The 13,617-nt window shown below is 45.0% G+C and overlaps 1 protein-coding gene across 1 annotated transcript in view; it reads left to right on the top strand.

Annotated features, from left to right (window-relative positions):
- The window catches only part of Thegl (theg spermatid protein-like), a 36,267-nt gene extending 26,080 nt beyond the window's left edge, over nucleotides 1-10,187 (top strand). Inside the window, exons 6-9 of the mRNA XM_013008927.1 lie at nucleotides 991-1,105; nucleotides 5,709-5,840; nucleotides 8,145-8,320; nucleotides 10,073-10,187. Of these exons, the coding sequence (XP_012864381.1) occupies nucleotides 991-1,105; nucleotides 5,709-5,840; nucleotides 8,145-8,320; nucleotides 10,073-10,187 (538 nt within the window). The remainder of the gene's footprint in view (nucleotides 1-990; nucleotides 1,106-5,708; nucleotides 5,841-8,144; nucleotides 8,321-10,072) is intronic.
- The last annotated feature ends 3,430 nt before the right edge of the window (nucleotides 10,188-13,617 follow it).

Below are 13,617 nucleotides of genomic sequence, written 5' to 3' on the forward strand. Positions count from 1 at the left end.
GGTTCTTTTTTAATTGAGTCAGGGTTAAATGTAAACTTGGCATAGGGCCAGGAATTAATGGCTCACCCTTGTGTTCCAAGCTTCTCTGGAGGCTGAGATCTGAGGAACTCTGAAGCCAGCCTAGACAGACAAATCCAATAGACAGCTATTTTCCAAGTGAACCAGATAACACTAGAAGTGGAGGTACAGCTCAAAGTGGTAAAATTTTAGGCTTTAGAAGGAAAAGTTAAGTGAGAGGTAAGAGGCCTTGAGTTTAAGCCCAGTACTGGCATTAAAAAGAAGGCTATGCAGAAGTTAACTCTAAAATATACCAGGACATAATAAGTTATACAAAACCCTAGACATTAACACACTGAGACCAAAGGAGGATAGCCTTGGCAGAAGAACACAAAGGCACCATGGCTGTGTGCCTCTAGTCGGATAAAATATTTATGAGTGAACTTCAGGAAATGGAAACGAGGGTTTCTGTTGTTGTTGTTTCTTGTCTTGTTTGTTCATTTATCTGGCTTTGGGAGGTTAAAGGAGTACAGATGGAGGGACAAAGGGTGAGCAGATCCAACAGTGGTACTCACATGTTGAAAATGGCCTATACAACAGGTAGGTGGGGATGAGAGGGAAAATCTGGAAGCAAGGGAAGGGGTGACATTGTCCAATAAGAAATGTACTCTTTACCCATTTATATAACTGTAACCCTTCTGTACATTGCCTTTGTAATAACAATTAAAAAATTTTTGTAACCCTTCTGTACACTGTACACTGTAATAACAATTAAAAATTTTTTAAAGATTACATGGCATCATGATAATTGGTTTCACATATGGAAACATATTTACATATCTGGTATGAACAAATAAAAAGTGTAACTAAATTTTGACAAACACTAATCTGTTCTAAAGAGAGCTAACGATTGTTGGCAACAATGTTGCTAAGATGGACAAAGGACAGATATTGATTGGAATGACACTATTTCATATTTCTGTTTGCATGTAGGCCCAGCAGTGATTACTTTCCAAGAGAGTGTGTTCGCTTCACCGATCCTTCTGCCCGGATTCTGCAACTCTCCATGGCAAAAGCTATAGATCCAAACTACATTCCTCCCAAAGGTGTAAGTGGGCTCGCGTGAGACATTCACTGTCTGGTTCACTTTATCACAGGACACTTGCAGATTTCTAGGTGTGTGCTTTCCTCTCTCACCCAAGGAAATTTTCTCACTCTCCCCTTTTCATGCGTCATGGCTTGGCTAGGGTGAGGAGAGACGCTACACGGGGACTGAAAGAGGACCAACTGTGGGGCAGGTGTGGCAGCTGGTGAAACCATGGCGGGATACGATGGCAGCCGGGATCTGGTTACAATGACAGCAAACAGGGATAAGGCAGCACTGTCCAGAAGGAATCTGAGTGCAGACAGGTTAACCTCTCCTCAGAGGGGTGGAAGCACTGATTCCAGTCATAAGGAAAGTTCAGCTGTAGTTAAGGGTTTAAAGACTTCTTTACTGAAGTCTGCTCATAGATCTGCATGCCCGTTTTCAAGCTCCCATTCCTTTCCAATCATTGCCTCAATTTTGACATAAAGGTTGGGATAAGTTTGAGAATTCAATTTTCATTGTAATTCACCCACTCACAGAATTCAGTTTCGCCTTCCAGAATTTGAAGCCTCTGAAAATAGAAGGTAAGTAGAAGATAAAGGTTGATTAGGAAAATCACAGAATTTTCCCAGCCTCCTACCTGGCCCTTAACATGGCCATTTAAAGGCCTGGGCTGATCATTTCTCAAGTTCAGCAGTGTCTTAGAAGCAAGCAGCCAATTCCACTGTATCTTTCTTTCCTTCTTGGCACAAGGGATTAAACTGGGGCTTGTGCTCACTAAACACAATTCCACCACTTGAGCCATACCTCTAGCCTGATTGCCTTTTTTGTGTTTTAGTTCCTTAAGGTTTGTTTTGTTTTTTGTTTTCAGATGGGATCTCTAGCTAATTAGGCTACTTCCTCCCTCCCTCCAGCACAGCTGGGACCACAGGTGTGCCATACACCTGGCCCTCCATGAACTTCTTATTTATGTCACTGAGACGGCTCATCACCCAGAGCCTTGCTTTCTGTCTTGCTACCAAAAACCATAGACTGCCAGTAGTTGGTTTATTTCCTTACTTTTAAACCACTAAAAGTGAGCTCATTTAGGCTTATAAATTGAATCCGCTCAGTAAAAAATTTTTTAACAAACATTCAAGCCAATATAGAGAACTTGTTGCCATCTGGTTCCCATTGCTTCATGCTAAACCATCCCCAAATCACTATGATGTACAATGAGTTCATGGGTCAAAAAGTCTGACTGGAAGAAAGGGTTGGCTTGTCTCTGCTCTCAAGTCTGGGTTTCTGCTGGGAAATCCATATTTACATGGATGGCTGGAAAGAATCCTCCAGAGACTCTTTCTTACCTAAGTCAGCTTGTGCTCTGCTAAACTACCACCATTAACGGGGAGGCTTAACTAAACGTTCTGGAAGCTGCAAAGTTCAAAATTAAGATGGACTTCTGAGGAAAGTTCACTTCTGTGTAGTTGTCATCTTGCTGTGTTACGGGATCTCTGTGTGTGTGTGTGAGAGAGAGAGAGAGAGAGAATCATAATGATTTCTTCCCCAGAGAGAGAGAGAGAGGAGAGAGAGAGAATCATAACGATTTCTTCCCCAGGATCTCTCTTCACTTTCTTCAAAAGTACACTTCCTCCATTAAGGGGAGGCTCACCCTCATAACCTTTTGTAGAAGTAATCACCTCTCCAAGACTGAAGATTCTAGATCCTACACATCTCCCTGGGGATTAGGGATTCAAGGTTCTGTCAGACACAGTGGTCTCTATGCTTGATGCCTAGGCAAGGAAGACTTCAGGCTAAACTCAGTTGGTAGTAAGTTCAACACTTTCTATGGCCTCACCCTGTGGCAAACACATGTCCAGGCATGCCAGCTGTGTTTCCTACAATGGAATGCTTGCCTTGAGGTATTCTGAGACCTAGGCCTTTTATGGCTTGGCCTTGGAACTTACAAGTCACTGCAATCTACTCTATGGTCTGATAACATTTAAGTCTTGCCAAACTCAAGGAGGCAAGAACACAAACTCTACCTCTGAAGAAGTCTGGAAGAACGTAGAGACCTGGAAACAATTAGTGCCACATCCAATGATGTGTGTATTTTGGTATTCCCGACCCTGGCTACAAATAATCTTTGTGTTATATATTTGAAATTTAAAGTCAAACTTTTGTGGGCTTTAAGGGTTAGTTTGCTTTTTAGATTTATCATCTTTGCTTTATGTTTGTGCGGGGACCAGGGCTACGACTCAATACTTTGTGCTCTCATTTAGAAATTTTGTTCAACCTGGTGCTCTGTATCTTGAGTAATATCTCCACTTCTAACTTTTTGCTGGCTAATTGAAGATAGGAATCTCCCAGGCCAGGTGCTCATGGCTCATGCCTGTCATCCCAGCTACTCGGGAGGCCGAGAATCACAGTTCAAAGCCAGCCCAGGCAGGAAAGCCCATGAGACTTTTTTGTTCTTTCTTCCTTTTTTGGCAGTCGTGGGCCTTGAACTCAAAGTCTGGGCATTGTCCCTGAGCTTCTTTTGCTCCAGGCTAGCACTCTACCACTTGAGCCATGGTGCCACTTCAAGCTTTGTATGTGGCAGTGAGGAATCGAACCCAGGGCTTCATGTATGCTAAGCAAGCACTCTACCACTAAGCCACATTCCTAGGCCCCATGAGACTCTTATCTTCAATAAACTACTTAGAAAAATCTGGAAGTGGCACTGTGGTGAAGTAGTTGAGCACTAGTCTTGAGTGAAAGAAGATCAGGGACAACACCAGGTCTTGAGTTTAAGTCTCTGGACCTGCACAAAACAAACCAAACCAAACAACAGCCTTCCAGATTTGTCTGTTCATGTTGGTTTTGAACTATGATCTATCTATGCATCCTCAGTAGCTGGGATTATATACATGAGCAACCAACACTTACTTGGCTTCTTATATTTGTAATGCTAACAGTTTTTAATAGTAGTAAACTATAAGTTACTAGATAGTAGTTAGCAAAATTATTATATAATATAAACTATTCTTATAAATATGCTACATTTGAACTTTTTTGGGGGGTCCAGTCATGGGGCCTGAACTCTGGGCCTGGGCGCTGTCCTTCAGCTCTTCAGCTCAAGGCTAGCGCTCTACCACTTGAGCCACAGCACCATTTCCAGCTTTTTTTTTTTGCTTATGGGGTGCTGAGGAATCGAACCCAGGGCCTCATGCATGCAAGGCAAGCGATCTACCACTGAGTCACATTCCCAGCCCCTACATTTGAATTTTTTAGTGTGTGCTGGTATTATGGCTTGAACTCAGGGTGTCATGCTTGCTTGCTATGTTGGAGCCTCTATCACTTGAGTCATGTTTCCAGTCTGGTGTTTGGCTGCTTAGTTGTAGACAGGATCACAGAGACTTTTCTGTTCAAGTTGCCTTTAAACCATGATCCTAAAGGTCTGAGCTATCTACACCCAGATGATTTATTTTGTTTCCTTTGTTTCTTGTGCCAGTACTGGCTGGGGCTTTAACTCAGGGCCTGGTTGCTGCCTCAGGCTTTTCACTTAAGGCTACCACTCTACCACTTGAGTCAAGCTCCAATTCTGGCTTTGCTGTGATCAACTGGAGATGAGTCTCATGGAGTATTTTTAGCCCAGGCTGAGTTTCAAACCACAGTCCTCAGATCTCAGCCTTCTGAGTAGCTAGAATTATAGGCATGAGCAAGCAACTCTTGGCTCGTCTGATTTTATTTCAATCATCTACACTGGAAAACAAAACTTTCTGAGCTATTAAATCATTGCCTTAAAATTTAACTTTAAACTTATAAATACAGAATGCCTGAGGTTTGTAATGTTCTAAGAATAAACATAAAATCAAGATTTCAATTCAATGTCATAACTGAAAATCTGTTCTCCTGACACTCATTTCAAACGGAAGTTTTATGTTTTCTCACTGCCCTCTTGAATGACTGTATCAGCCCACAAATCCACATGGCCATTTAGTTCTCAAGTCAGTATATAACATTGCTGGCTGTTTCCTCCACATCTGTACTTTAGCAGTTAGACCTGAAATTCTGGCTTAGAATTCATACAATACAGTTTTGGTATGTGAGAATGATGGAAATCAATTCTACCAGTAGGGTCGGGTTCTGCCTGGTTCTCCTTCTTCCTGTTTGGTTGTGAGAAATATGGTCCAGAGAACAGGCTATGCTTTGTAATTTGAAGTTAATGATGTTTGTTTATTTACTTCCTTTTATCAGTCATGGGGCTTGAACTCAGGCCTGGGTGCTGTCCCTGAGCTTTTTCCGCTCAAGGGTAGTGCTCCACCTTGAGCCACAGCACCACTTCTGGTTTTCTGGTGATTAACTAGAGATAAAAGTCTCGTGGACTTTCCTGCCCAGCCAGGCTCTGAACCCCAATCCTCAGATTTCAGCCTCCTGAGTAGCTAGGATGAGAGGTGTGAGCCATGGGCGCCTAGCTTATTTCTCATTCTTTTCTTTCCTTTGGTTCTTTTTTCTTTCTCAGTTTTAGGCTCCAGCTCAGGGTTTGGGTGCTGTCTCTGACCTGTTCAAGGCTAGCCCTCTATGATTTTGAGTTAGATTGCCATTTCCAATAATGTTTATCATTTGATTGTTTCTGGTATAATTTTTTCTCTTTCTACCCTAGCTTGAGAACAAAATTCCAGCATCTGCCTTGAGTGCTATTGCAACTCCAAGGATTATAGACCTTGCCCACCCAAGGATCAAGTTAGAGGGGCTCTGCTACGAGAGAGAGAGAAGTGAGAAGCCCATCCGTCCTGTAAGCATGGCCGCCTCGCCATCCCCAGCTCTCTTCTCCTTGTTCCCATGGTGCAATTCTACCTCTGCAAGGCCCAGCCCAAAATCACTGGGAAGGGAAGACCTAGCTATGTGACATGGAGAGAGGCACCCGAGTGGTGGGCAAGGAGCATGGGTTTGGGAGCCAGTTGGAGCTGGGTTCAAGTCCCCACCTTACTCCTTCTAGTCCTATGTGGAGAGCCTCCTGAGGCACTAAGTGGCCAAGGTCACAGAACAGGTGTCTGACTGCGTCTGTGAGCTGGCCCATGTTCCCAGGGAACAAAGCAGAGCTCCACGCTGCTCAGTTGAGACAACTAATAATTAATTGATCATGTCAGCTAGTGGTAAGTGGTCTGGAAGATAAAGTGGGAAACGAGGGACTTGGTGGAGACAGGCTGTGTGCAGTGCGTGGTGAGTACCTTGCGAAGACAGGGACTGCCCCAGTCCTGAAGGATAAGCAACCAGTAAGGGAAGGCTGGAGAATATTCCAGTAAAGGGAAGAGCCCTGGTCAAAGCCCTCAGATTGAGAAGAGCTAGAAGCTGGGTAGAGCAAAGGAATGGTGGACAGGTGTGACATAGATGTGAGGTGAGGGAGACACGGCTCCTCTCACTGGGCCTGGCACGGTCAGCGGCTTCTCCATCTCCCTGCTCCTCACATCCCTCCACTGATCTGCCACCAGCCTTCTGCCTGGTCCTAGATGGGTTTTCAGTAAATATCTTGAGTGCGTTGCCAGAGGAGGTGAGACCAGTTTCCTCTTCTCTAAGCACCAAGATTTAGATGTGGAAACCCACAGGAAAAATATCACTAGGATATCACTCTAGGAACAAACCTCATAGAGTGTTTCAGTTGGCAGGACAATGGCTTTGTTCTCAGGTCTTGGTATGTAATGTTGCATTACTGCTGAAATTCATTTCTTGTTTTTTTTTAAAGCACAAAGGGAGCTTGCTCTCACTAAAAACCATATTCTAGCACCCCAGAACAATGTTCGCCAGCTCCACATGGAACACTTCGGGGCTGCCGAGCTGTACCAACTGTGCATATATGTTTTTTTTTCCAGTGAGGTCTCACCTTGCAAATGGTGGAAAGGCAGTATGGCAGGGTTAGTCTTCAAAGTGATAATGGATTAACACTCTGACTCTTAAGTGTCAGAGTGTGTACTAGCTATTGAGAAACAAGTACCTGGCACTGAGCAGCTACTATTCTAATGGAGAGAAGGGCCAATAAACAAAGACAGAAGGCAGCTAAATCAGGTGCAAATAAGTGCTGTGAACAAGAGTAAAAGGGCTTACATGATGTATGCCTGTAATCTCAGCACTTAGGAGGAGGAGATCATGAATTAAGGTCACTCTGGGCTACATAGTACAAAAAAACAAAAAACTATGACAGAAGCCCTACAAGCCAAGGTGAAGGAGGCTCACACCTGTAATCCTAGGTACTCAGGAAGCTGAGATCTGATGGTCACAGTTCAAAGCCAGCCCAGGCAGGAAAGTCCAAGAGACTTTTTGTCTCCAATAAACCAACCAGAAAAAGCCAGTAGCTCAAGTGGTAAGGCACTAGTCTTGAGCACAAAGAGACTCTGGGGCAGTGCCCAAGCCCCAGAGCTCAAGCCCCAGGACTGGCAAAACACACACATACACACACAACCCAATAATGAGTACTGTTACAAAGGCACATCAGAAAGCCTGACCTATTTATTTTTAGCTGGTCAGAAGGATCTCTTTGAGATTGTGATGTTTGAATTTTGGGATGTGAAAGAAGAAGGGGCAGTCAAGCCAAGACAGGATTTTCAGCAGAAGTAGAAAGTGGAATTGTCATGAGGTAGATGGAGCTAGAGGAGAGGTGCCTTATGACCCAGGGAGGGAGGGGAGGAAGATGAGATCAGAGAAGAACAATAGCAGCCAAGATCCTTCTACAGGCCTTCTGGGCCCAGGGAGGGAGAGCCTGCCTGGTGTTAGCCATGAGTCCAGTGGACAGCCAGGGGAAGGGTTGTGGCTGGGGCTTTGGGGTGGACTTGGATCAAGGGCTGTTAGGAGGATGAAGTGGGGTGATGTAGGCGGAACTCTCAGATGTGCTCTGCCTCCTGGACACCCTCACTCACTGCACCTTCTCTCCTGACAGACACAGGGAGGCTGGACTGGCCTGCAGGAATGGGAGGGGGAGGGGCAGTTAGGAGGGAGTTGCAGTCATACAGGAGAGGAATGGTGGGGGCTGCAGGGGTGGGAGATGCCCAGGTAAGGCGGCATGGTGACATCTGCGGTGTAACCTGGTGTCTCCTTGTTTCTGCAGATACCCTCTGCCGCCATGTTAGCTGTACCTAGTCCTCGAATAACCGATCTAGCTAAGTCGAAGCCCGTTCATCCAGACTATCTCCCTGCCCGGGACGCCAAATGGCCAGTGTCTTATGCTGCTACCCATTCAAAAGTATCTCCTAGAATTCTGGAGCTTGCGAATCCAAATACAAGGTATGTTGGTTGAAGGCCAGTGTGGGACAGCAAGGTTTGTGAGGAGTGGGAAGGTTCACCTGATCAGGCCAGGGAAAAGAACTGCAGAAAGACAACAAATGCAATCACAATACAAAAACAGCAGTAAAGCGGGTTGCCAGTGGCTCATGCCTGTAATTCTACCTACTCAGGAGGCTGAGATCTGAGGATTGCAGTTCAAAGCCAGCCTGGACAGAAAAGTCCCATGGGACTCTTTATCTTCAATTCAGCACTCAGAAACCAAAAGTGGTGCTGTGGCTCAAGTGGTAGAGCAGGTGCCTTGAGCACAAGGAGGCTCAAGAACTGTTCCCAGGCCCTCAATTCAGGCCAGTTAACCAAAGGACAAATAAAAAAAGCTATAAAAGAAAAACCTAAACAACACCAAACCCTGTAGAAACCTGCCACTGTTTACAGTGAGAAATATATGATAGTCCTAATCATAGATGGTAGAGATGAGCTGAGTGCTGGTGTCTCACACCTGTAATTCTAGCTACTAAGGAGGCTGATATCTGAGGAGATTCAGAGCCAGCCTGGGCAGGAAAGTGGTGCTGTTGCTCATGGTAGACCACTTGAGCAGAAGAGCTCAGAGAGAGTACCTAGGTCTTGAGATCAAGCCCTACGACCAACAACAACAAAAAGTAGATGATCAGCCAGACATCAGTGGCTCATGTGTGTAATCCTAGCTACTTAGGAGGTTGAGATCTGGGGATCGCAGTTCAAAGCCAGCCAGGTCAGGATAGTCTGTGAGACTCATATCTCCAATAAATCACCACAAGACTGGAAGTGTCAAGGTGGCTCAATTGTAGAGTGTTCGCCTTGAGCTGAACAAGTGAGGGACAGGACCTAGGCCCAGAGTTCAAACTCCATGACCAAAAAAGATAAAAAGTAGATGTTAGAAGAAGTCTAACACTAAAGGGTCAGCAGACAGCCTGACGTGGAAGTATGTGCCTATAATCCCAGAGCAGTATACAGGCTGTGTTTAGAGGGAGTCTCTGGTTTGAGGCCAGCCTGACCAATAGTGGGAGTCTGGCCCCAAATCCCTACTGCCAGTCTAAAAAAGGATCATGAGATATGAACATGAACTTGTTCATCACAATGATATTTAGAGCATGGTGCAGAGGTTCACGCCTGTAATCCTGACTCCTCAGGAGACATATCTTTTTAAAAAAATCAGTGTTTGATACTAGTCTGGGGAAAAGTTTGTAAGATGCCATATCAACCTATAAACAGCTGGGTATAGTGGTGCACAGCTGTCACCCTAGCTACACAGGTAGCCTGGAATAGAAAGTGAGACCCAGTTTGAAAAATAAGCAAAATGGATTGGGACTATAGCTTACGTGGTAGAGCATCTGTTCAGCACGTTTGAAGCCCTGACTTGAAATATAGGCACGTGTGGGTTTGGTCACAGATTTTTTTTTTTTTTGGCATGCTGATAATTTATGGGACTTGTGCTTGAGCTGCAGCCCTGGGCTTTTTGAGAGAGGATTTTGCTCTGTAATGTCATTGCATTTGGAATCCTCCTGCCTCATCCTCCCAAGTGTGGAACTTCCAGACATGCTACAACACTTAGCCTCTGGCTCACTTGTTTAACTTCTCTGCATCTTCCATTCCTCTTCTGTGCCATGAAAGTGATAACTATCTAATGGCTAATGTCCCAGTATTTACCACTTGGGGAGAGCACTGGTTGTCTCTTCAGTTCATTTCACTTCAGGTTGTTTTCTTCTTCTATTTCAGGACTCCTGTGAATGTGACATATTACGACCCCGATGCCTTTAAAGTCAAGCCAGCTGCTCTGACCGCACATTGTTCTGCCAGAGTCCAACAGTTGGCAGAACCTGTTGTACACTAAGTGCAGACAAGAATCTCTGCCACACACTAGTCAAGTATATAGAACGAGTATTAGATGACATAGTTTCCTGCCTTTCCCAACCCCTAAATATGGTGCTCTAGAGAAGACCCTTGTGAACACCAAGTAGCAATGGCTGCTGCCACCTGGAAGTGTGGCACTGGCAGGTTTAGGGATCCTAGCATGTAATAAAGAGAAGCAGAGCCTCCTCCGTAGCCTTCCGTCTCCCTGTAGGTCCCCAGATGCCCGTGGTTGTGGCTGCTGTTCTTCTCCTTAGGGCCCTCAGTCTTCCTCTCCTGCTGAATCTGGTTCCCAGGCCCTGTGCCTGCCTCCAGCTCTTCCTTCTCTAGCAGCCATGGCTACTGGGATCACTGCTTGTGCCACTTCCCAACCTCCCTGTGCTACCTGCAACTACAATGAACTGGGCCGGGCTTTCTGGAATGTTTTCATATGCAGCTTAGGGTTACCACAAGAAGAGGTCTGGGAAGGTAGCTCAGTGGTATAGAGTGCTTGCCTTGCATGCATGAGGCCCTGGGTTCAATTCCTCAGCACCACATAAGCAGAAAAATCCAGAAGCAGAGCTATGGCTCAAGTGGTAGAAGCTAGCCTTGAGCTGAAGAACTGAGGGACAGCACCCAGGTGCAGAGATCAGGCCTCATGACCGACCAAAACAAAACAAAGAGGACATCTCCCCCCAATCTTGTTTCCATTCCTCACGTGCAGACTTCAGTGACAGGAATGACAAGAAAAGCCACCTTGCTCAGCATGGTGGTGCACACCTGTAGAGCAACATTCTAGGGAAGGCTGAGGTGGGAGGATTGCCAGAGTCTAGATGTTTGAGATTTGTCATGGCAACACAGTGACATTGACAGTGACATTCCATCTCAAAAAAGAAACTGAAAAAAGTTTACGGGGTAAAAAAGGTAGACAGAGACCAAAGACATTTCTTTTAAAAGGTTTTATCATAATCATGAAGGTGATATATGGAGAGATTACAGTTACATCAGTCAGGCAAGGAGTATGCTTCTTGGGCTGGGAAGGTGGCTCAGTGTTAGAGTGCTTGCCTTGCATGCCTGAGGCCCTGGGTTTGATTCCTCAGCACCACATAAGCAAAAAGAAAAAAACACTGGAAGTGGCACTGTGGCTCAAGTGGTAGAGTGCTAGCCTTGAGCTGAAGAACTGAGGGATAGTGCTCAAGCCTAGAAGTTCAGGCCCCATGACCGGACCCCTTGCCCCCCCAAAAAAAGAGTATGCTTTTTTTTAACAATGTCAACTCTTTCGTTGCTCTCTCCCAGTTTTTCTCTCCCATCTCCACAGATACTACTTTCATTTTTACACCTTGAACTCAGGAGATTTGGGCACTGTCCCAAATGTCTATGCTCAAGGCTAGCCCCCACCACTGTGCTACAGCACCACTTTCTGCTTTTCCTGCAATTAACTGGAGATGAGAGTCTCAGACTTTCCTACCCGGTTGCTTTTGATCTTGTCAGATCTCAGCCTCCTGAGTAGCTAGAATTACATGTGTAAACAAGCAGCACCCAGCACACATTGCTTTTAATGGCAAACTTGAGCTCTATTGGGCTGGGAAGGTGGCTCAGTGGTAGAGTGCTTGCCTTGCATGCATGAGGCCCTAGGTTTGATTCCTCAGCACCACATAAGCAGAAAAAGCCAAAAGTAGCACTGTGGCTCAAGTGCTAGAGCACTAGCCTTTAGCTGAGGACCTGAGGGACACCACCCAGGCTCAGAGTTCAGCCCCCACAACCAAATAAAATTAACAAACAAAATACAAAAACATGAGCTCTATCGAACAATGTTCCCCGGGTTTGACTTATTCTGTTCTCTCCAGGCACCAGTATTTTGTCAATTAAACTAACTTTATAGAGCATATTAGATATGCATGAAATGAACTTGTTCGAACGCTTATCTTGCAAATGAGTTCTATTTTGAAGGCCTTCCTTTAGGTAAACTTGAGTCTGTATTTCCCAGGGGTCATTGCACAGGTGTATGATCTTACATTTTTTCTTCACTCCCTTCCCTGTGCCTCACTATCTATGCATAAAGTGGGTTCTTGACACACTGCTGTAATGTCTATGTGAGAAACTGCATCTAATAAAGCATGCATTTGAATTAAACAATATTTAGGGATGGTCTCAGTGGCTCACCCTTGTAATCCCAATTCCTGAGGAGGCAGATTGAGAGAACTATACTTTGAGACTGGTCCTATGCAAAAACTTGAGATTCCCACCTAAAAAAGAACTAAAGGAAAAAAAGCTGGAAGTGTGACTCATTTGGAAGCAGTTTCTGTCTTTTCTTTGGCGTATTTGAATAGCTATCATAACCACTTCTGCACCTTGGTGCCATTATCAATTAAAAGGTTACTTACACACAAATGAACACTAGAATACAGGAGAAGTGACATCACCAAATTAGAAGGTGGCTACTGAGAGACTAACGGGTGGGTTTCATATGTGTGGATTCATTGGACAAAGGGATCATCTGTACTCCAGGCAAGAGGAACAGGAGAGAGTGAGATTTCCCTATGCTACTTGGAATAGCATACAATTTGAAAGATCAAGCTGTTTAACTCTGGAACTGTTCAAGTGGGATATTTTCAGATCACAGTTGACTTCAGGTAACAAACTTTGATGAAACCACAGATGTGTGGGGGACGGGAGGGTTACTGCTATTAAATGAATATGGACAATCATCTTGGAGGAAGAGGGATGGAAAGAGGAGAAGGAAGAAGAGGAGAAGGTGAAAGCCAGAAAGGATGAGAGAAGAGGGAAAAAGGGTATGGCAGAGGAGGAGGGGGAGGGATGGGTGAAGAGAAAAACAGGGAAAGAAGGCAGAGGGAAAAGCAGGGGCAGGGAAGGAGAAGGAAGAAAGGGAGAAGGAGATGGAGGGCAATCAAAGGAGGAAGGGGAATAGGTGAAGGGAAGAGAGGCAAGGTGAAGGAATAGGAAGAGGAGAAGATGGCTTTGACTTAGCTGTGGATAACCTTGTGTGTGCCTGCCTTTGAGATACAGGCTGGTTCTTCTCAAACTCCTGTGTGAGCCCTACGGTGGTATGCATCAAAGGGTGGTTGGAGAAGACCAGGAAGGCATGGGTATGTACACATGTGCATAAGCTCGCGCACACACATACACACACACACACACACACACACACACACACATCTAAAAAAGGAAGTTAAAACAGGAGATACAAAATGGATATTAAGGATAGATCACCTAGGACAGTCAGGCAGAGGGATACATTTAGAGATACTAAATATGGGTGTTACTCTGATTGCTGTTTTTTTTTTTAATAATCAGGCTTGTTTTTCTTGTGGGGCCAATATTGGTTTTTGAATTCAGGGCCTGAGCCTTGTCATGGGGAAGGCTGGTGCTTGTCAAATTGAGCCACAGTGCCACTTAAAAAAAATAATTTATTG

The sequence above is a fragment of the Dipodomys ordii genome, unplaced genomic scaffold (genome assembly GCF_000151885.1).
Source record: "Dipodomys ordii isolate 6190 unplaced genomic scaffold, Dord_2.0 Scaffold8, whole genome shotgun sequence".
In the NCBI taxonomy this organism is placed as follows: domain Eukaryota; kingdom Metazoa; phylum Chordata; class Mammalia; order Rodentia; family Heteromyidae; genus Dipodomys; species Dipodomys ordii.